The following is a 21,707-nucleotide window of genomic DNA, read 5'->3' on the forward strand; positions in this document are numbered from 1 at the left end:
ACGATATTTTATTACCCACGTTACCGAAAATGAGAAACATATCCAAAATTTTAGACAAATTGTCGTTTCCTGTATGGAGGAATGTAACTCCATTCCCAGGTTGCCAAATTGGCTAAAATAATTCAAATTCTTACAATAATGTACCTGTGCGATTTTTGTTCAAAATTTTATTGATTTTTGCATAAAATTGGAGGAAATCACGGACATTTTCAGAAAGGAAACCCCAAAATTATTCTGGTATACATGCAATTTGCGGGGGAAATTTTGCAACATTCGAAGTTCAAACATAATTACGTTTGATCGTTATGTGCTGGTTACACGCTCAAATTCCCATCAATTCCCGATCAAATGGTGACTGGTGCGCACCATCTACCATCAAATTTCTGCGGCCTGCAGAAATTTGATGGTAGATCATGGAACTGCGGGGCTCATTCTTCATCTGATTTCCACACAACCGTGCTTATTTCATGCTTATTTCAATCAACACGCTGTGTCAATTAATTTTACTCATCAATATAGATAACTCTCGACCGCCATCTTGGTAATCATTTTGATCGGAATTTGAGGGAAATTTGAGCGTGTAACCAGGCCATAAAGAAAACGACGAAATGCAGAGTTCACGCGCTCTAAATGAGAGCTGCAAACATGCAGGGTCGTGGATAATCACATATTGAATCGCTGGCGACGAAGGATTAGGACATTAGCGGATCCAGCGAATTGGCAACATTGCTTTCTCCATTTAAACTTATGGAAATGTATCGATTCTTGAGGGGACTAGGTGCTCCGACAAGAATCGATTATTTAACATGGGTTTAAATGGAAGGGATTCGGTGTTGCCAAATTGCAGGATCCGCCTCTGGAGAACACGCTGGGCTGGGTTTTATTTCATAACACCGGGCTAAGAGCCCCTTGAAAGGCCTAGCACTGAGAAACCCATCAAAGAGTTGCACATCAATGAGCTATGTCAATATTCTCCCCATGTAAGTAATCCAGCTAAAATAGAATGCAACGACAGTATCCCCAGAGACTGCGCTTTTTCAGTTCTCCGCCCCACAATGCATCCTTCTGACGTAAGTGCGTAACTCCTTTTTGGGGATGAGCCCTATCGTTCATATATCTCAATGCTTTCCCCGGCTCAAGTCAAAACAAAGATACGCGCTTACGTCAGAGGAAGGACGAGCGCAGCGACGGGAAATCGAAGACGCCGCGGTTCGGCGGGAAGCGAACAAAGGAGGAAAATTAAGCTGCATGGAAATTGGCGGGAAGATATTTTTGAAGACCCGCGCATGAAAGGGTATCAATTGCCTCGACGTGGGGTAATAATGAACGTCCCTTTGTGCCCCGTCCTTGGTCCTTGTCCCCGCAAATCCCGCTATTTTTATCCTGTACAGCTGCATCCATTCTTCCGCGTCGCGTCTCGTGTCTCAGCCGCCCAAGCTCGCCAAATTCAGCTCTATAACGGCTCTTTTTCTTTCAAGTACTCTTGCTTGGCCGTTGGTACTGCAAGAGCCTGTCGGCGCGTTGAGAGAGGAAATTGTTTGCTTCGAGGCAAAGGATCTTAGGGCCGTATTCTAAAGGACGTATTTTTAGTCGTTCCTTAAACAGTTCCTTTCCTTTAGGAAACCCTAGAGTCATTTTATAGAGAGAGTTGATACAACGCGGCTCATGGATGTCACAAACGGGAATAAAAATTACACAAATCGGACGTTTTTTTTTAAATCTTTGATCAACCCATTCCCGCATTCCTGTCTCCGTTCCCTCTCTTATTTCATTTGAACGTATTTGTGCCAAAAGGAACTATGTCTCACGAAAACTCTATGCACATAGTTCCTTTTAGCATAAATACGTCCATTTGTTCCTCGTCGTACCCCCAATGGAGATGTTGCATGTGTGAGAAATTTGCGATTTGACTGTTGATTCTTATTACGTAAAAGTTCGCAAGAAACACGATGGTGCCACTGGTTTTCTCTGAAATCAACTCCCAAGTTCAAAAAAAGCTCTCAAGTTGAGTCCAAAATGGAGGGGTTATCCGACGCTATCCTGAGAGTCCACCTCTACATCAAGACAAACTCTCCATGCAAAGATAGGGACCAAATACATCAGTAGTGATGCCGTGTTTTCACTGTTTTCAGTTTTGGAGCCCCCAAATAAAGTGGCAGCCCTGTCAATGTATTTGTTCCCTATCTTTGCATGGAAAGTTTGTCTTGATGTAGAGGTGCGGACTCTCAGGATAGCGTAGGATATCCCCTCCATTTTGGCCTCAACTTGAGAGCTTTTTTTGAGCTTGGCAGTTGATTTCAGAGAAAACCAGTGGCACCATCGTGTTTCTTGCGAACTTTTACCTAAGAATCAACAGTCAAATCGCAAATTCCTCACACATGCAACATCTCCATCTCTTTGTTTCGCTCGGTATGTTGGGCAGCATATTTCTTAGCACATACTGTTTTCTCGTTTAGAACGACAGTATGTTCAGCCGTTGGCAACCGCGCGGGAAGCGGGACGCGACTGTTCATTTTTCATTTCACTCGATGCTGCTTAATTAGTTTTCCCGGGTTGCCCAGATTAATACGACACGTCGCCTCGCAAAAACTATCATCAATATATTTTCCGGCATTGTTACGCGGCTGCTAATCGAACGGCTTATCCCGAGAACAACGCAAGTGTCGCGGGGATCCCGAAGCGAATAGGTCATTTTGGGGGACACCCTTCCGATCAAGATGCTCTCCATTGGGGCCAAGAGTCAAGACGATGATAAAGAGACAATAATGGCCATGCCATTGCGCTTCTGATATCCCTCTTGATTAAAGTTCTCGGAAAACATGGATGCAGTATGAAAACTCTGCCGTGCTGAGGAAAAACGCCGTGAGAGCCTTCAGACATTGGCATATTCCTTCAATAAAAAAAGAATTCACTAGGAAAATTCTGAATATTTTTCCTTCGCTTGTTCAAGCAATACTGTTCAAAATTTAATCTGAAACATCTGAAAATTTCAAGGAAAAATATGCATAACTTCTCTCAAAATTAAATGTTTTGTCCGAGGAAATTTGGCAGTAGCAGTATGCTGATACGACGGTGTTCCTTAGCACGGCAGTAGAGGCATGGATACGGGGAGCTTATCAATTTAATGAAATTTTCTCTCTTTAAGTAATTTTGGAGCGTTCCACTGAGAAAAAAAATAGGTACTAACTTCACACTCCAAAATTTAAATAAAGTAAGCTTGCAGTATTTACGTCTCTAATTTTTTTTCCTTCCTTTTTTCATTATAGAATCAATAAGGTTTCTCAGGGGGAAGCTGAATGAACAAGAGCAACACAGAGCTGGCGATTCAATTTAGATATCCGACGAAAAAAAAAAACCGGGAAGAAAAGGTAATAAGAAAACTGAATGAAAAATTGAGACAAGGATTTAGGATAAGGATTAGGACATCGCGATTTGATCTGGTCCTTGTCAAGATTTCCTTGGCCTTGCAAAAAAACCTCAAAGCCTCCCGAAAAGCGATCTCAATTTTCGAAACCCCGCCGTATTCAATTCGGAGGTAATCGACCAAAATTCGCGTTCAATATCATCTAAGGTTACCTAATTTTCTCGCATGTCTCATTTTTTTAAGGGAAAACAAAGTGAAAAACACATTAAACATTTCCGTGAATTTTCCTCTAGGGTATGAGTAACACTTCCTCAAAATTTCAAGGCAGAATGTCACTTAGTTTCTGAGTAAAAAATAAAAGAGGAGTAGAAATTAGAACACGTATTTGGCCAAAGTATCACAAGCGCCATACGTCGTTTCAAAATTTGCGCCGCCATTTTATTTTTTACAGAGAAATTGTTGGTTGAATCTGTTTGAAACTTTTTATCGGCAGCGCAAAGAAAATTCAATGAAATTTTCGGACAGCTTCGTTGAACAATTTCTCTGTAAAAAATAAAATGACGGCGGACATTTTGAAACGTCGTATTGCGCTTGTGATACTTCGGCCGGAAGGTGAAGGTATAATGTAGTCAGGTTGATTCCGTTTACTGATTGTTTTGTCGCTCCTATGCAGTGGCGTGGCGTGTTTTGCGACATATCGACTGTTCTGCCATTTAAAACTATGGTAAAGAATCGATTATTAAGGTGTTCGCTGCGAATACCCTGATTATCGATCCTTTTCCATAGGTTTAAATGACATAACAATCGATAACTCGCAAAACACGCCACGCCACTGCTCCTGTGTCGTCCCTTTTGGGGCTCATGTGGAAAGGAAGATACGCTCTTACGTCAGAGAAGCGACAATTTGTCATAATCCAGATCGGAAAACCAGGGAGCTTTTATTTCAGTTTATTCCAGCCCCCAGCTTTACGATACTCCGAGAGACAGGGAAAATCATGAGGCACCGTGGTTGACTTCCCACCGACTTTTCCCGGACTATCTTGACAGCAAAAATCCTCTCGCAGAGACCTCACCTCACCCCCCTCTCTCCTCCCCGACCTCGGGAAAATTGCAAAATTATTGCCGCGACCTACGACGTGCGAATATAAACTTTTTTCTTTGCCGAACGCGAAAGTTTCCGACGGTCACGTCCGAACTTTTAAAGTGAAAGGGCTTACGGGCTTATACATGCGGCGAGGAGGATTTTATAACAGGAAACAGGAAAGGTGAGAGAGTGAACGGGTGACAGTGATATTTTTTCCTTGAACATTTTTCCTCCGTTGGGCCGACAAGTATGGACCGAATTATCAGAAAGGAACCAACCCACATTGAATTGAAACTGAGAAAAAGAGGTTTCAAGTTTTATTCCTCCATGACTCAACGTAGAAAATAAACTTTTACGCCTCTTTTCACAAACTAATTTTTGTTTTCGACTTTGAAGTTTTGGCAGTGGAAAATATACAACCAGAGAAACTCAAAAAGATTCTTAAATCTCAATTTCTTGAAAATTTTGGTAGGCTTCTTTCTGATGAGCTCTGTTCATATGTCCTTCGTGAGTTGACAGAGAATTGTAGTGATGACAAATTTACTGGAATGGAACTTAAAACTCGATACGTGACTAACCCCCGGGAGAAGAATTCCGTAACGATTAACCTAATAGTTTTAATGCTTTAACAATATGACTGAGACAGTGCGATATAGGCAAAAGCCAAAAGTAAAATCCATCAGTCATTCTGTTAAATTATCGAATATGTAAATCATGCAATCAGCCTCAGTAGTGTATTAATTAGAGTCAATTCAATCAAAACCTCAGATCATGCACGGAGCAAATTTTTTGAGAGAGCTATAACCGCCAAGTTTTGACAAAAATTTGCTTGTAGAGTTTTCAGGAAAAATGTGGAAATTTTTAAGTATTCCCATGTCAGCCTACTCATTTGTCGATTTGGATGTAGGACTCTGACGTATCTGCCAGGAAGCGGTTTCAGTTGTTGGATGATGAAGATGCGTATGTGCTAAAACTGTCGGTAACGTTTATGCCTCGCGTTACCGCTGCCGTATGAATTGCCTTCAATTAAGAGGCTAGGCAAGAACGCCCACACTGACGTTAATATAGTTGCGCACCCGCAGTTTTACATCAAGCTCCGCATCGACCATTAAACACATTCGTTAATATCACGAGTTTACCGCCCGCAGCCAAAAAATCCATTTAATATTTTACATTATTCCTCCTTACGTAATGTCCTATTACAAGAAAACCTTATCGCACTTATACTTAATTTTGTTAGTTTGAATTCTCAGTGGAGACCAAAATCATTAAACTAGATTAACGTAGAAATATGCATATTGGTTCCCTTTGATAAAACATTTTAACAGAAGAAAATTAATATCCTGTTATTAAAATAATCTCGCTCACAAATAGCGAATAGCATTGTATTTTTTCTACAATGCTTTTTCATATACTTCAACAATTCTCAGTTTTGAATTAAATCGCACTACAATCTAGGGCTTCTTTCTTTTTCAGTTGAATTTAATGCGTTTGGAGTTGAGCCATTGTTTCTTGTTGTAAAGCATGATCAAAAAAAGACGGACATCCTCTTGATTATTCCAAAACAGATTCATTACAATGAGAAACAACATCCGTTGCGATACAATCACGCATGTATGCTCTGGATTCACCGATTTGGATGCTGGTCTCCGGATCCTATATTATTTTACCCTCAGGAAAAACTGAGAGATACTAAAAACCACATAACTGGTGAAGTACTAAAATGAGAAGATACGATGTTTTTTCTTGACTTATTATAAGGATCACTCTTGATTTCAGTTCATTTCCTTTGAATTACGTCTTTCTTGGAGTTGAGCTATCATCGGTATTCGTCGAGGATAGTAATCGAAGAAAAGATGGGCATAATATTTCAACTTTAAAGAGATGCGACTATAAGAAACATTAGACGTTGAAATCAAATTACGCCTTTATCCTTTGGATCGCACTGCCGCTCTAAGGAAAAACGTCGTATGATCTTACTGATGCTGACGAATCTCCTGTGATAAAATCTGATTTTTTGGACAGTTTAAGAATGTTTTCCTTTGAACTTTTCGGGTAATTTTACTCGAAGTTTAATCCGGTGTATTCGAAAATGCCGAGAATAAATATTCGCGCCTTATCCTGTTAAGAAATACTTTACCCGGGGCGATTGGCCAACTTTTCAATGTTCATACGATGTTCTTTTTTACTGTGACAGAGCAAAGGCCGCTTATCCGATGGAGAGCAGCTGTACCGTAAGTTCTGAGCCCCATTTCAGGCTGCTCTGAAGAGGAGGGGGAAAAAAGGCGAGGAACGGCCTGAAATTCAGCGTTTGACATCATGACTCCTGTTTTCGCTCCGGTTCATTTCAACTTCCCTTGTTGCCACTTTTCTTTGAATAGCAATTTGTTTTTGACGCACCTGCTCCGATTTTCGAATCCACCTCGTCACCTTCCGGCCAAAGTATCGCGAGCGCCATGCGACGTTTAAAAATTTCCGCCGCCATTTCATTTTTTTACAGAGCAATTGTTCAACGAAACTGTCCGAAAATTTCAATAAATTTGCTTTGTGCTACCGATAAAATTCAGTGAAATTTTCAAACAGATTCAACCAACTCTGTAAAAAAATGAAATGGCGGCGGGAATTTTGAAACGTTGCATGGCGCTTGTGATACTTTGGCCGGGGGGTGACGACCCACGGTAGGTACAGGATGGTTTGGAGTTTCAAGGGAGGATTTTTGGGATCAATTTTTCTAGTAAAAAAACCCAAAGAGGTCTGGAATATTTGAAAAAATAACTAATTGATTTTAGAAAATGTTTTCAAAATGTTTTTAGAACGCATACATATTTCTTTCAGGGGAGGAATCGGACCTTGTCTCATAATTGCTACTGTATTTTCAAGTTTTTCATTATTGAACTATATTTTGGATGGTTGCAAAACGTTTTAAAAATATACCGAGGTGAATATCATCATGGAAAATTCCAGTATTTTGAAAATTGGCCTCATTTCAGTTTTAAAAATTTCCCTTAAAATATCTTTAAATTATTTCTAAATGTTTTCTTTAATATTGAATGGTCAAAATTATGAAATTATATTCATTGTATTTTATTCTGAAAGACAAGACTTTAGATTTGTAAAAAAAATGAGTGTTCTTGAAATACCTACGTACGTTCGAGTAAGAAAACTTCATTACAAAAAGGCTAACAATCCCCTTGTCAAAACAAATATTTAAAAGAAAGAAACGTGTGATCGAAAAGAGAAGTTTCCTTAAATCGAAAGAATACTTTCGAAGAAAAATAAGTTTTTCGACTATTTTTCAGTGAATTCGATCTTAGTTCACCGTGAGTCAAATTACATAAAATCAAGGCAAAACGGCAACGTAGGCCGTTCTTTATCGGCAAGGTTTCGGCGGGCCGTCTCGCGGGGCCAATAAATGCTTATCAAACCGGGGGCCTCTTTCGTCTCCAACGTCAAGGGCCTTTAATTCGGGAACTTTTGCCCCCCCCCCCTTCCCCTTTGGGTCAGCTGTGACCTGCCGCCGAAATCGCATGAATTATTTATTTATTTTCGGGAAAAAAGAAAAAGGAAGCTAGGTCAATAGGAAAGATACGGGGTTACGCTGCGTTCGGAAATGCGGGCTTATTAAGCGTGTTGCCGGTGAATTATGTGACGTTGGGTGACTTATGAGCTATGCCTCCGGTGAAATATGTGACTTTCAGAGCATCTGAGTGGTGCAGGGGCTACGGATTGAACCAGTGGGCAATCGTTTGGAAAGCTCGCCAAGAATGGATCAATTTTGAAGGTTTGAATGTTGAATGGACTACATTTTGCAAATAAGAACCACGATGATGCCGCTCTGAAAAAAAAATCTCGGTGTATTTACCAAGAATAGGGTAAAATTACCAAGAATTCAGGGTTCTATATGATCCCAGTTTTTTCTTGCTAAAATTACCATTTATGGAATTGGTCATTTTACCGAGAAATCTCGGTAAAATTATTGACTTTCTCGGTAATTTTACTGATCCCCGGTAAAAACGCCAATATTTTGTATCGATTGTGGTAGAATTACCGAGATAAAATGGCAAAGTTACCGGGAATTCATTACCAATAAAAGTGGTCCTCTTACCTGAAAAAAACAGTAAAAATACCGGTTTTTAGGTAAGCTTACCAGTCTGTCTTGGTAAAATTACCAATAATTGGTAAAAAAGTATGGCATGGTAAAGGTACCAACAGACCTTGGTAAAAACGCCGAGAATTTTTCTTCAGTGCGTGACAGTGAAGAGAGCTCACAGTCGTGAATCACAAATTTTCGAAATCGAGTTTCTTTCGAAATTCGTCTTATCTTTTTTAGATGTAATCACTGACCACAATTCGTCTTATTTGTAAAAGAACGCGGCATACGAGAAAATAGGTGCAGGAAAATTGACGTTGCTTCAGACAAAACAGCCGTAAGAAGCATTATTCAGCTAGAGAGCCAATGAGAGCAGTACTTTCAAGTAAAATAGCGCCCTTCGCTGCCAATATTTAACCTGAAAATTTGTTTGTTGTGTATGTCAAAAACGCAACCACAAAACCATGTAGAAGATAGCACTTGGCTGTCTTGCCTATCACTAGCCTAGCATTAAAATGAAAAATATCCTTTTCTTACAGTTGAAATAGAATGCGTGGACCTAAATAATCCAAACGCTTTTAGAGAGTCTTTCAAATGATTGGTGGCAATTTGAAAAAAACGGAGGTTTTTCTCAATAAATTTTCTGCTTGGACGCTACTGAGCCCATTTTATCAAAACCTCATTCTTGCACTCACGGCTCTTCAATGACACGGCAGATTACCGGGCTCACTCACAAAATCATCCATCTATATGGGAAAACTCCTAGCACACATGCTGTTTCTGAAATGAGGCAGAAATCCAAAGTGAGTCTTCCTAAAGGAATCTAATTGTGAGGAACGACCTCTCATGAAAATATTCGTGACAAAACTTTTGCACTTAGTGACGAACGACCTCTTCAAGTGGTGCATAGATTTATTTCGTCAAGATGAGCCGAACATTTCTGATAAATCGTAACCATACCAAAAGTAATGATACATGTGCTTACCTTCTTTTCATAACGGCGATAAGGTAAGGACATTGTCTTTTTTTAATGGCACGGATAAATCTGGAACAAACGTTAGGATGAGGTTATTAGACATGGTAATAGTGAATGAGAACACAACATATCGGTGGAAAAATCACATTAGGCGATTAACAAATCGACTTCAACCTTTATCAACATGGTGGTTTAGGGGCCCACCACGTGTTCATTTTCCTTTTTCACGTGTTTCCATTATATTTTCGACGTGATATTGTTCCTACAAACACTAATAGTAAGAATTCATAAATTAAACAACTTATGGTAAAGCATATTTTCCCCCATACCCGAATCTATTTTTTGGCAGGCCAGCGGGATGATGTTGAAATTGACAAAGTTATGGACAAAGGAGACGAAGGAAAAATGTAGCGATCTTATGGGTGGGAGCGATAGTCGCAGTGAACAAAGGAGGTTTGTGATAGACTAACCAGGGGTAACCGACAAGATACTCCATACCTAGTCCATTAGTTAAATACAAGCAAAATACACTAAAACATGGCTAAATGGCCTCCATTGCTGTATGTGTTTTTCTTGCAGTTTATTCAGGACCGGATTAAGGGGGTGGCCACATGGGCCGCGGCCCATGGCGGCAAATTTTGCAATTTTTTTAAATGTAGGTATAAAAAAATGGGATTCAGAGAAAAAAATTATCAATGAGAAAAGGGGACAAAATCTCTCTTTCCTGAGAGTATATAGTAATTACTAATTTTGTTGTTTTTCGGTGATACAAGAGACAGAATATTTAATTAGTCGAGTAAAGAGAGGGACTAAACACGCAATTTGGCCTGGAGCTCAGCGCAGAGAGGAATGATGACGAGGACTTGAGATGAAAAGGAGAAGCCCTCGGCGCAGCGGTCGGCATGTAACACATATTAGCGCCTACAAGATTGCATGAATACTTCACGCATTGCGTCAGACACAGTGCGGTCAGCAGCGGTCGGCGGGAAACGCATAGCGCCTACAAGACTGTAAGAATACTTCCCGTATTGCGCCAAATACAGCGGTCAGCGCGGAGCGGCGGCGGAAGCGAAAATTATTAGACCACATTTATGTTTGTTCTTTCTTAATTTTTTCGTTCAATGCTTACAAATGGAAGGTCTTGTCCACAAAGAGATAGGTTTACGGGACTTAACTTTCGCGCCAAGTTCCGTGAACTTTTGCTGGTAGTGTTGACAGGGCTTTCGCAAAAAATGTGTCCGACACGATTAAACGCGTTTTATGCACCCCGCTACCTCCGGCACGTTCACTTGATGGTTTTATTGATGTTTCATAACGAATGAGAAGGGGGCGGCAAAATACAGGCGGCCCATGGGCGGCAAGTAGGTATAAATCCGGCCCTGAGTTTATTGTTGAATTGGGCTATTGCGTTATGTCCCCCTGTCTCTCTCTCTCATCAGTTACTCCATAATTTTCCCCCATATTTTACAAAAGCCACTCATTTCAACCGATATGATCGCTCAATTCTCTCTTTGTCTATAGCTTTGTCTAACAGTTTCAATAATCAGCCTGCAGCGAGCTGATTGTTGAATTTGATTGACAAACTATAGACAAAGAAGACGAAAGCGATATGGAGGGATCTTCTTGGTCGAAGCGGGTAGTTGGATGGTAGACTAACTAACGGAAACCCACGATAGACCCTATAATTAGTCCATCATTTACCCCCTTAGTCTATAAGCAGTGTTCGAAACTCACCTTGAGTTTTAGGAGACATGTGGCGCACGAAGCTTGATTTTTAGGAGCCATCGACGATTTTTTAGGGGCCAAATTAACTTTTTGCCTATATTACGGCGTATTTAGTGAAAAGTTTGACGCAAGATGTTTTTGTTACAAAACTAGTAGCTGTAATTTAAAAGAGATTTCGCAAAATCACCGAACAGAAAATTAGGATTATTTTTGAGAAGGGGGGACGGGGGCAATTTTTAGGGGCCACGTTGGCGCAGAGCCTTCATTTAATAGGCGCCATGATTGATTTCTTATGCGCATTTGGCGTGTTGGCGCTTGTGAGTTTCGAACACTGTCTATAAGAACCACCCATGTCAACCAATAGAATCACACCATAATTCCTAGATCTTTTTTGTCTATAGGTTTGTTTATCAATTTCAATAATCAGCCCGTAGATGTGCTTAGGTACTTAACAAAACGCCTGATTTGACTATTCTGCATCTTGTGCATTTGTACAAGTACTCGAGAGGCGGAAACGAAGGGATTTCCGGTAGTACGACGAGGGATCTGGAAGCCCAGTTTCTTGAGGTATTTGACACGGGGACGGAGGGGGGAGGGGGATCAGCTGCGACGGTAAAGGGCTCTCGGGGGACTGTGTCGGACTTTCAATTAAATTGAGTGGGTGTCGGAGGCAGCACCGCCGTAAGATTGAGATCCCGGTTGCTCGGTGGCTCCGAAAATTTCGGATTTCCCGTAGAAAGTCGGGGCTATTTCGGCTGGCTTTGTCAACGATGGGAATCGACGGAACCAGGAATTTCTTGATAGAGAGTCGGTGGACGCTCTCAAAATTTTTGGGGGTCGTACTTGACCTCCAAAGAAGCGACTCATCTGATGCATATAAACTCAAAACGCACAACGAATTGAAGAAAATAGTAATCGAATTAGCTAGGTTGCGTCGGACATACTCGTATTTAGACCGCGTTTAGCAGAAAGGAACCAAGTCACATTAGCTATTACCGAATTTAAGTTGGCAATTTAAATTTTTACAAGAGAACGTTTGAACGGATTCCTTTGAAAATTTAAGGAAGTAGCCTCGCACTAAAATAAGAAAATTAACTGAAATTTGCACAGAATTACGCACAATCATCGTTTTCTTGTAAAAAATTAACTTTGTTCCTTCCTACTTGACGCGATCCATTTTATTAGTGAATACATATAGATTAGCAAAATATATTGAGAACTGTCAAAACGTCCAGTAGGTCGTTGCACATCACAGCTAAAGAAGAGGAGGCAATGCCTGCATGCCTCCTTTCGGGTTTGGCCATGAGTAGTGCTTGGTTATAGGGCATGTATGTAATGCTGCGCAAACAAAACTCCTTCAAAAGTAAAATATGCAAACCCCCGACACCCGTGTTCGAATAGTTGCTCAAACTTGGGTTACACGCACCGAAGAATGTCCCCCATCATAACGGCGGCGCGGCAGGTGAGGGCGACCAGCGCATTGGCGCCTACAAACCTAACAGGATACTTCGCGCATTGCGCAATGCGTGAAGTATCCTGTTAGGTTTGTAGGCGCCAGTAGGTACGCGTGTCGCGCTGGCAGTACGCCGGCGGGCTGATTTACCGTGGAAGATTTTTTTCTTTTTTTTCTTAGAGTATTTACATGCACCGATTTCATTCCATCCATTTGGATCCGAGACATTTTTTTTCCAGTGTAGGTTACGACGCAAAAACTTGCAAAATGTGGGGTTTGAGAATTTCGAGAGAAGTCCCATCACTCAAAATTCCTCGTGTATTTGCGATTCCGGACGCAAATAAAGACAGAGTAAAAGCACAGAAAGTATGGCACAGAATACAACTATTATTCTGCCGTGCTAAGGAAGAGCGCCATATGAGCCCTTAGATGTTGCCATACTTCCGTCAATAAAAATCGAGTATACTATCAATTGTTTTTGAATTTTTCAGAAACTTTGGTTCACACTATAATTTAAATCGTCTAAAAATTTCGAGAAAAAATTGTCACCTCCCGGCCGAAGTATCACAAGCGCCATGTGATGTTTCAAAATTGCCACCGCCATTTTATTTTTTACAAAGAAATCGTTCAATGAAGCCGTCCGAAAATTTCACTGAATTCTCTTTGTCCTACCGATGAAATTCGGTGGAATTTTCAAACAGATCCAACCGACACTTTCTCTGTAAAAAAATGAAATAGCGCCAAAAATTTTAAAACGTCACATGGCGCTTGTGATACATTGCCCGGAAGGTGACAAAATACGGACAACTTATTTGCGGAAAAATACATGTTTTATCCGAGAAAATTCGACAACTCTCGAATGCTCATACGACGTTCTTCCTTTGCACGTCAGTATTGAATGCGATTCTACCATGCTGCCATGCTAAGAAAGAACGCCGTATGAACATTCGAGAGTTGCCAAATTGCCCCGGATAAAACACGTATTTTTGACAACATTCGCATATTTTTCCTTCAAATTTTCAGATATTTTAGATTAAATTGCGTAAGAAATAGTCTGAAAAATTGGAAGAAAAATATTGACAATTTTCCCTGCAAATTCGGTATTTATCGAAGGAAATTAGGGAACGTCTGGAGGCTCATACGGCGTTTTTCCTTAGCACAGCAGCATGGCACGGCAGTAGATTTTCGTTCAAGAGTTGAGCGAATTCGGAGGAATCGCCGTGTCGAGAGGAGCTATCACTTTTCGAAGCTGAGCTTGAATTCTCGGCTCGGCGCGAGGTGCCCCCCGGCTGCTACCTTTTTGTTGAAGCCCCCCCCCCCCCCTCCGCCTACGCTCGGCACGAGCCCCAATTAAAATCAAGTTCGCTTAGGGGCTTCTTCCCCTCCATCCCCCATTCCTAGGATGGTTTCCTCCGCAGCTCACCAACACGCAAGTTTATTGGTGGTATCACCCCGACCATTAACTCCCGGAACTATCAAAGTGGGAGCTATTCTATCGTGACCGAAATTGAACGAGATAGCTCGATGTCTAGGTATCCGTGGTCGTTTCTCAGGAATCTCCTGGCTCGGCTCCGGAAAATTGACGTAGATTCTAAAATTGGTTGGATTAAAATTTGAGCATTTTTGTCGTTGAAAACTTCAACATCAATTGGACCCCATTAAGCAGGAAGGAAACAAGCCATATTAGCGTGAGGCATGATGCCTCATGCTTCATCTTTGCCTCAACTTAATATTCCAACGCAAGCTGCCAGGGCTGAGCACTCTCTCCACCCTCAGTCTTGTACTGGTATTCTTTAGAGAAATGAAAAAAAAAAAAAAAAATTATGACTCTAATTGAAATTTTTGGAACTTTTTGGTTTGTTTTCCTCACGAAATGATCTGGACCCAGCACCATTTCACCACCTTTTAACCTAGAGTTCGGGCCATTTCTCAGTGTTGTTTTTCATACCTATAAGTAGACAGAGTATGGTCATTCCTATCTTTTTACTACAGGAAAGTTGTGCCGCTATTTGATTGGTCTACGAGTTTTAGGCTATCATGCTGGTCTTACGGCCGTAAAGAAATAAGCGTTCCAATTGATAGGCTTCAAAAATGTATTTATGCCAACCCTTTCACGAGATATTACTCTAGATGCACCGTTACCAATCCTCTCTTTTTGGATGAACCCAATTTATAATATTCTTCGAATTATCATGGTAATACGACGTAAAATCAATCTAAAGTTTTTTTCATTGAGTGGTTAAATTCTTTATCAGATATTTAATGATTCCATTAATTTCTTCTAATGGAAAATCAACGTACGTGAGTTGCATTTTGTTTGTTTACATACGATATACGGCCGTAAGCGCGTCATATCAGCTTATTTTTCGTGACCGATGAAAATCCGGTGCAAAAACGGTCCTACTCTGTCTAAAAGGGCACTGTAAGACCCACTCCTTGTAGACGGTAGCATTCGTTGGAAATCGGTAGAATTTGGCAAGGAGGGCGGGCTTGGATTGGCGGCGACTGTGAGTTAATTTATGAGCGGGCCAGGCAGACGGTGGTGAAGTGTGAAGTCTTGCGAGGATAAGCAAGCGCCACATCGCAACAACCCGACCGCACGGCAGTCTCGACGACTTGGTGGCAAATCCGACAGATGGTTCAACATCCAACATCCAACATAAGCGCCAGGCGGACCCGATAAACGACGCCAACGAACGTCGGGCCACCGCGGTCACGTGTGTTGAGTGCACTCCGCAATGCGTGCCACTGCGACACCTCAGCCCTAGATTAGACAGACCGATCGTCACACCAATTGCCGGGTTGCCGTTTGGCTAGCATAGCTCCACAGGACCTGCAGAGTACAGTTCCTTTAAGGCCCAATTCACATTTGGACGTATTTCTACAAAACAGACCTATGTGGAGGTGAGAAATATGGGGTGTGCTCGTCGAAGCTGCATAAGAAGCAATGTAAAAGTGGGCGTGATTCCTTTTGAAGAATTGAAAAAGCGGGATTTTACATTCTATCAAACAGACCTATGTGCCAACTGAATGCGGAACTCATGAGCCGCGGGCATGGCAAGAGAGCGTTGTAGACAGGGCTCATGAGTTAAAGTGCCCCGACGACGATGTCCCCGCTGCCGCGCCCTCGAGCTTACCCTCGTTCGTTGCCACTGACACTGACGTCACTGGCGCTTTATTATTCTCATTCACTCTTACGGCCAGAGAACTAACGAGCACACCCCATATTTCTCACCTTCACATAGGTCTCTTTGGTAGAAATACGTCCATTTCATTCAACTGCCCTTCCGCTTTTGTCAAATGAAGAGGTTGATCGTGTGACACTGACGTGGGAACAAGACAATATGATGGAAAGTTGAAAGAAAATTTTAAATGTGACGTCGCTTTCAACTTTCCTTACAACTATCTATCAAAATGGACGTATTTCTTCTAAACGCACTTTGGGAGGAGAGGGGATTTGAGCCAGCGTTACGGTGCGTTATAGGGGCGGGGGGGAGGGAGGTCAAGCCCAGCACTACGTAAGTAACAAATCCGAGCTGGGGGAAGGAATTTGACAAAAACATGCAAAAAGTTGAAAATCCCGCCTTTCCCAAATGTATTTTTTCATGTTTCATGTTCCATGTTTTTTTTTTTTTTTTTTTTTTTTTTTTTTTTTTTTTTTTTTTTTTTTTTATAAATTGGAGGGGGTCAGGCTTGCGTTACGTAATGAAGAAGGGGGTAGAGCTGAGATACGGGTGCGTTATAAGGGGGGGGGGGTCAAAAAATCGGGAAAAATGCGTTACGTAATACTTGAACGGCTTTTCAGCAGAAATACGTCCAAATAGCGGCGCCAACAGAAAATTGAACGGAAATTTGGAACGAAATATTTCGACTGACATAACCCGAAGCTAATCTATGTTTTTGAACCGGGAACTGCCTGCGTGCTGATCAAAATTGATAGACAACGCGATAGACAAAGAGGACATAAGGGACATGGAGCGATCCTATTGGTTGAAATGGGTGTTTTTTGTAGACTAAGGGAGAAAACGATGGACTATCGAAAGGGTCTCTGGTGGGTTGCCGTTAGTTGTCTATTACCTACCTTCTTTGTCCATTGCAGCCACTGGATTCCTGTTTCCACCGATAGGATCCCTCTATATCCTTTTTATTTTCTTTGTCTATCGCTTCGTCTACCAATTTCAACAATCAGACCGCTGAGATACCCGAATTCCGTTTGATGATGTTAAGCCCTGGATAGACGATCAAATTTCCGAACCAATTCCGATCAAAGTAGCATCAAAGTGTCGGGAGTCATCAGTCTTATTAAATTCATTTATTTGCTTAGTTTTAAAATGAAAACTTGGCAGAAATGTTTCCTGTGGCAGGAAATGATGAATGGTGGCACTCCATTCTGATCTTACTTTGAACAAATAAGTGCGGCCCGTCAAAATTTGATGGTAGATGGTGACCATCAGTCATCACTTCATCAGCATGTCTACTTTGATCGGAATTGGTTCGGAATTTGATCATCTATCCAGGGGGCTTTACAAAGCAGCAGTAATACCAGCATCGCATTTTGTTGCGTTCAACGTTCAGTCCAACTTTACACCCGCTTTTCTCGTATGAAAAGTTCGACCGTCCGACTCGGGATTCAGGCGCATTTTTTTCACGGCGCCAGGTGAAGTTTCCTCGCCGGACGGGGCCGAGTCGGCAGCGTGGCTCCGGAGATAGAGTTACCGGAGCGGATCCGATCGGGTGGCTCGGCTATGATTAATGTATGCAACCTCACGCAAAATCCCCGGCGTCCGGCCATCCCAGATTCGCGCTAAACAAACTGAGCGCGAGCCAACCGCCCTCGCCCGGCCAAACCACCTATCCCCCAGGAGCAATCCTATTCATATCCGTCGTTTCTCCCCGAAGCCGGCGCCTTGTCAACAAGTGCTCTCCAACTCGGGGCCGCGGCGAAGTCCCCCTCATCGATAACCGGATCGCGCCGGGAGCCGAGTGCCAACCCGACACTCCAACTTTCAAACTTCTCGCCGCGGTGTCGCTGTGGCGCCCGACGCAGAGAGGCAAAGTTCCTGACCTTCTTATCCTCATAAAAGGCCATTGTGCGGTAGGGCACTTGAGGTGAATTTACCCTCGACTGTATTGGGAAATCTTCAGCGCGGGGGACCGGGGATCTCTCGGTTGCTTTTTGATTTATTTTTTGGTAACGCTGAAACTTTGTATATGAGATGTTTGCAGTTGCTGGAGAAAAATGGATCGGTAAGCCAGAAGCTAGATGAGTGATTTCACGACAAAAGGAATAGTCGAGTCGTCGTGGGTTATAAACGACTTAAGGTAAAACGATCGAAAACCATGTTGATAGGTCAATAGGAATGATGTCCCTGATGCGATTAAACTCCAGTAATGATTCTTTGGGTTGATACATGGAAAAACAATGACTACTTCGCCAGGAGTTACTTTCAGACGCGGTAAAAGTCATATTTTGCGGGGATTTTGATAAGAAAACATATAACATAGTGAGTAAATCCGCACCTTATCTAGTGGTCCATTTCGGCCGAGCGAAACAAACGATACTTGAGGTATGTTTTGCACTAAGGAACTAATATTCCTGGTTTACTTTAGAAGCAACATAAGTGCCATTTGGTCCCTAGTGCAAATAGGTTCTTCTATGGAGGAGCTGGAAATAGTCCTACCATGCTATAGAAAAACGCCGTAAGAACATTCAAGCGTTGCCGAATTTCCTCCGATATATTATTTATTTTTTAGGTGTGTTATGAACATTTTTACTCGAAATTTTCTAAAAATTTAGATCTGATTGCTTCTACGATTCACTAAAAATTAAAACAATTCACAAATTTTCCTAAAAACTTACACTTTATTTGAGGAAATTAGGCAACGTCTGAAGGTTCATACGGCGTTTTTTTCTTAGCACGACAGAGCAAAAATCCATATTGCAAAATATAGTTCACTTGATAGGAAACAGAGGCGGATCCAGCAATTTGGCCACACCGGATTTCTTCCATTAAAACCTATGCTAAATAATCGATTCTTGTCGGAGCACCTGGCCTCTCCAAGAATCGATACATTCCATCGGTTTAAATGGAGAAAATACGATGTTGCCAATTTGCTGGATCCGCCAATGATACGAAAGAAATGAGAAAGGGTTGAAAAGTTGCTTACTTGCAGATATGGTCGCCCCTGAAGTTGGGCTGGCGGAGGTCGATGAAGACGACTTGGGGGTTGGACTGAAGGATGACGTCACGCGTGGCCTCTTCCGTGGCCGCGGTGAAGAGGCAGTAGCCCAGACTCTCAATCGTCGACTTGAGCGTCGCGAACACGCCATCTTCCCGCGATGTCGCTAGTAATACCTGCACAAAGAAATAACCAAAACCAAATTAATACGTAATACAACGTCATCAATACATCATAGTTCAAGAATACTTGAATTTTTCATTTCCTCCAATTTTGAGGTCAAACCCTTGATGGAAACTTAGGGCCTTATTCATGGTCATTCCTTAAACAGCCCCTTTCTCAGAAAGCCCTATACCGTCATCTTCCGGCCAAAGTATCACGAGCGCCATGCAAAGTTTCGAAATTTCCGCCGCCATTTGCTTTTTTTCCAAGGGAAATTGTTCAACGCAGCTGTCCCGCAATCTCACTGAATTCTCTTTATGCTGCCGATAAAAATCGGTGAAATTTTCAAACAGATTCAACTAAAATATTCCTGTAAAAAAAATAAAATGGTGGTGGACATTTTGGAACGTCGCATGGCGCTTGTGATAATTTGACCCGTAGGGGACGAATGATTTACACTGTGATAATGGTTCGAAAAAGTTATTTAACATAGAATCCGAGGATCGACAGTTTTTGCAAACCCCGAGAAAAATTCAGTATTATAATTCCGGATATGGATCCGAACAAGAGATGCCCTGATTAACTCTTACAAATTAGCCATGGAGGAAGAGAATGCCGAAGCGCCTTCACTTGATTGAGTATGCAATACGGACAGCTTCCGAGCTCGAATAGTTGTATCAAAACGTTACTAGCAGAGTCTCATCGAGTTCCTGCATTTTTTCCGGCCTCAAACGATCGGAGAAGGTAGGGACGAGATTAGAGGACAAGACAGTATTTCAACGAAGAAGATAGGTACAAAAAGACGAAGCGTACAAAATAATTAATTATCATTCTTTGTAAAAATTCAGTTTCTTTGCGACCAAATACGAGAGTAACATCCTACTAATCTTTATCTGTACTATAAGCTCCAAGACCTCCTAATTTTGCGAAACTGGTGACGCTTAGTTCCAGCGTTCTACCGGGCCGATTTTCATGATTTTTGCGGCTATTGACGGGCAATTGTCTCTAGATAAGCCAACTCTTTTCAGATTTCTGTACTATAAGCTCCAAGACCTCCTAATTTTGCGAAACTGGTGACGCTTAGTTCCAGCGTTCTACCGGGCCGATTTTCATGATTTTTGCGGCTATTGACGGGCAATTGTCTCTAGATAAGCCAACTCTTTTCAGATTTTGAAAATATGGCCCAGGTTTTTTTATATTACGTGGTAAAGTTGCGAATTCTCCCATATAAACAATGTAAATTTATGTGTTTTGTCATAGTTCGTTTGAGCATTCTACTGGGCCGATTTCCATGATTTTTGCGTAAATCGACAGGTAATAGGCTCTAGATGAGCCCGCTCTAATCAGATTTTGTAAAAAGGACCCAGGTTTTTTTAAAATCACGTTATTAAAGTGAGTGAATTTACAGAGTGCTCCGGGACTGCTACCGCTATGCGCGGGAGGATGCGCAGTGGTCGAGGAGGTTGCGCAGTAGGTGTGTAGCCTGCGCATCAGCCCTACACTTATCTACACAAGATTTCCGCCGATAACCTCAAGACGAGCGATGGCCGAGTCGTCTACGACGTCGGAAGTGTCCACATTGATCAAGGTGTGGGTTCGATCCCCGCCTCCAGAGATACTTAATAATTATCCAATTTAAACAGATCGTAGTTTTACTGTAATACTTCATCAAGCAGTCATTCCAAAACGCGTCCTTTTGACTTCAAAAATTTTTTTTTTCTTTATTCATCAAAACCAAAAATTATTTTATTCTATTAAGTATACCTCATATCGAATTTTTTTAGGGGAAAAATAAAACTAATACTAATAGGAGGGTAAAAATAGGGCCGCGAGGCGGCCCATTGATGGCGCGGAGCGCCTTCGGGGGGTTGGGCCGCGTAGCGGCCAGGGGGCGTAGCCCCCTAGTATTAAAATATCAACGGTGACAATTTTCTGTATTCGAATAAATGCGGAATTCTGTTTTTAGTGTTTTGACTGTTTTTAACGAAATTAATGGTTCCCCTCCGCTAAACATGACCCAACGATCCTTAGGTCGGATGGAAAATCTGATAATTTGTTTGGATCTGTCATGTTTACGCTGTGCATTTTCGTGAATCTCAAATGAAACGAAAGAGTGAGATCTATACCTTCCCCGTTTCATTGACAAAGAACACGATTTAAAGTTAATGCGGGCGTACACCTTTGTTCCGGCATCTTAAAAGAACATCACTGACTTGAAGCTCAAGAACGATGAGTTTGAGGAGGGAGCACCCGTAACATCTGAGGAAACTCGTTTTTGATTTCGTCGTCCTTGGGGAGGGGGCATGACAGTCGGTCCCCAAAGAGTTCAGATACTTTATCGTGGACAAAGGGACGTGCCCGGCTTTTTAAACAGGGCGCAACCCCTTCAAAAACCCGTTTCAACCCCCCTGCTGCCATGTTTCGAGCGTACCCGACCATCGAAAAGGATGATTTACAATTAAAATCGTCAGATTCTGCAATGGCCCCTTTGGATCCCTGGGAAAAAGGGTCCTTGGCTAAAGCATGATGATTCTTGAATTTGCCGCCAGGAATTTTTTTTGCTTGATTCAAGCTGAATTTTTCTTGATATAAGAAAAATAATGATTGGGTCAAGCAAAAAAGTAGTTTATAGTAAGCAGCAAAATTCTTGATTTAAGAAAAAATACTTCTTGG

The 21,707-nt window shown here is 41.8% G+C and overlaps 1 protein-coding gene across 4 annotated transcripts in view; it reads right to left on the minus strand.

Annotated features, from left to right (window-relative positions):
• Pde8 (phosphodiesterase 8) overlaps positions 1–21,707 on the minus strand; it is a 347,707-nt gene that overhangs the window by 91,315 nt on the left and 234,685 nt on the right. For all 4 annotated transcript variants that reach the window (XM_019059152.2, XM_019059151.2, XM_019059153.2 and 1 more), the window contains exons 6-7: positions 18,861–19,048; positions 9,524–9,583 (exon numbers count right to left, since the gene is read on the minus strand). In XM_019059152.2, the coding sequence (XP_018914697.2) occupies positions 9,524–9,583; positions 18,861–19,048 (248 nt within the window). The remainder of the gene's footprint in view (positions 1–9,523; positions 9,584–18,860; positions 19,049–21,707) is intronic.

This window comes from Bemisia tabaci, chromosome 6 (genome assembly GCF_918797505.1).
Source record: "Bemisia tabaci chromosome 6, PGI_BMITA_v3".
Taxonomy (NCBI): Eukaryota; Metazoa; Arthropoda; class Insecta; order Hemiptera; family Aleyrodidae; genus Bemisia; species Bemisia tabaci.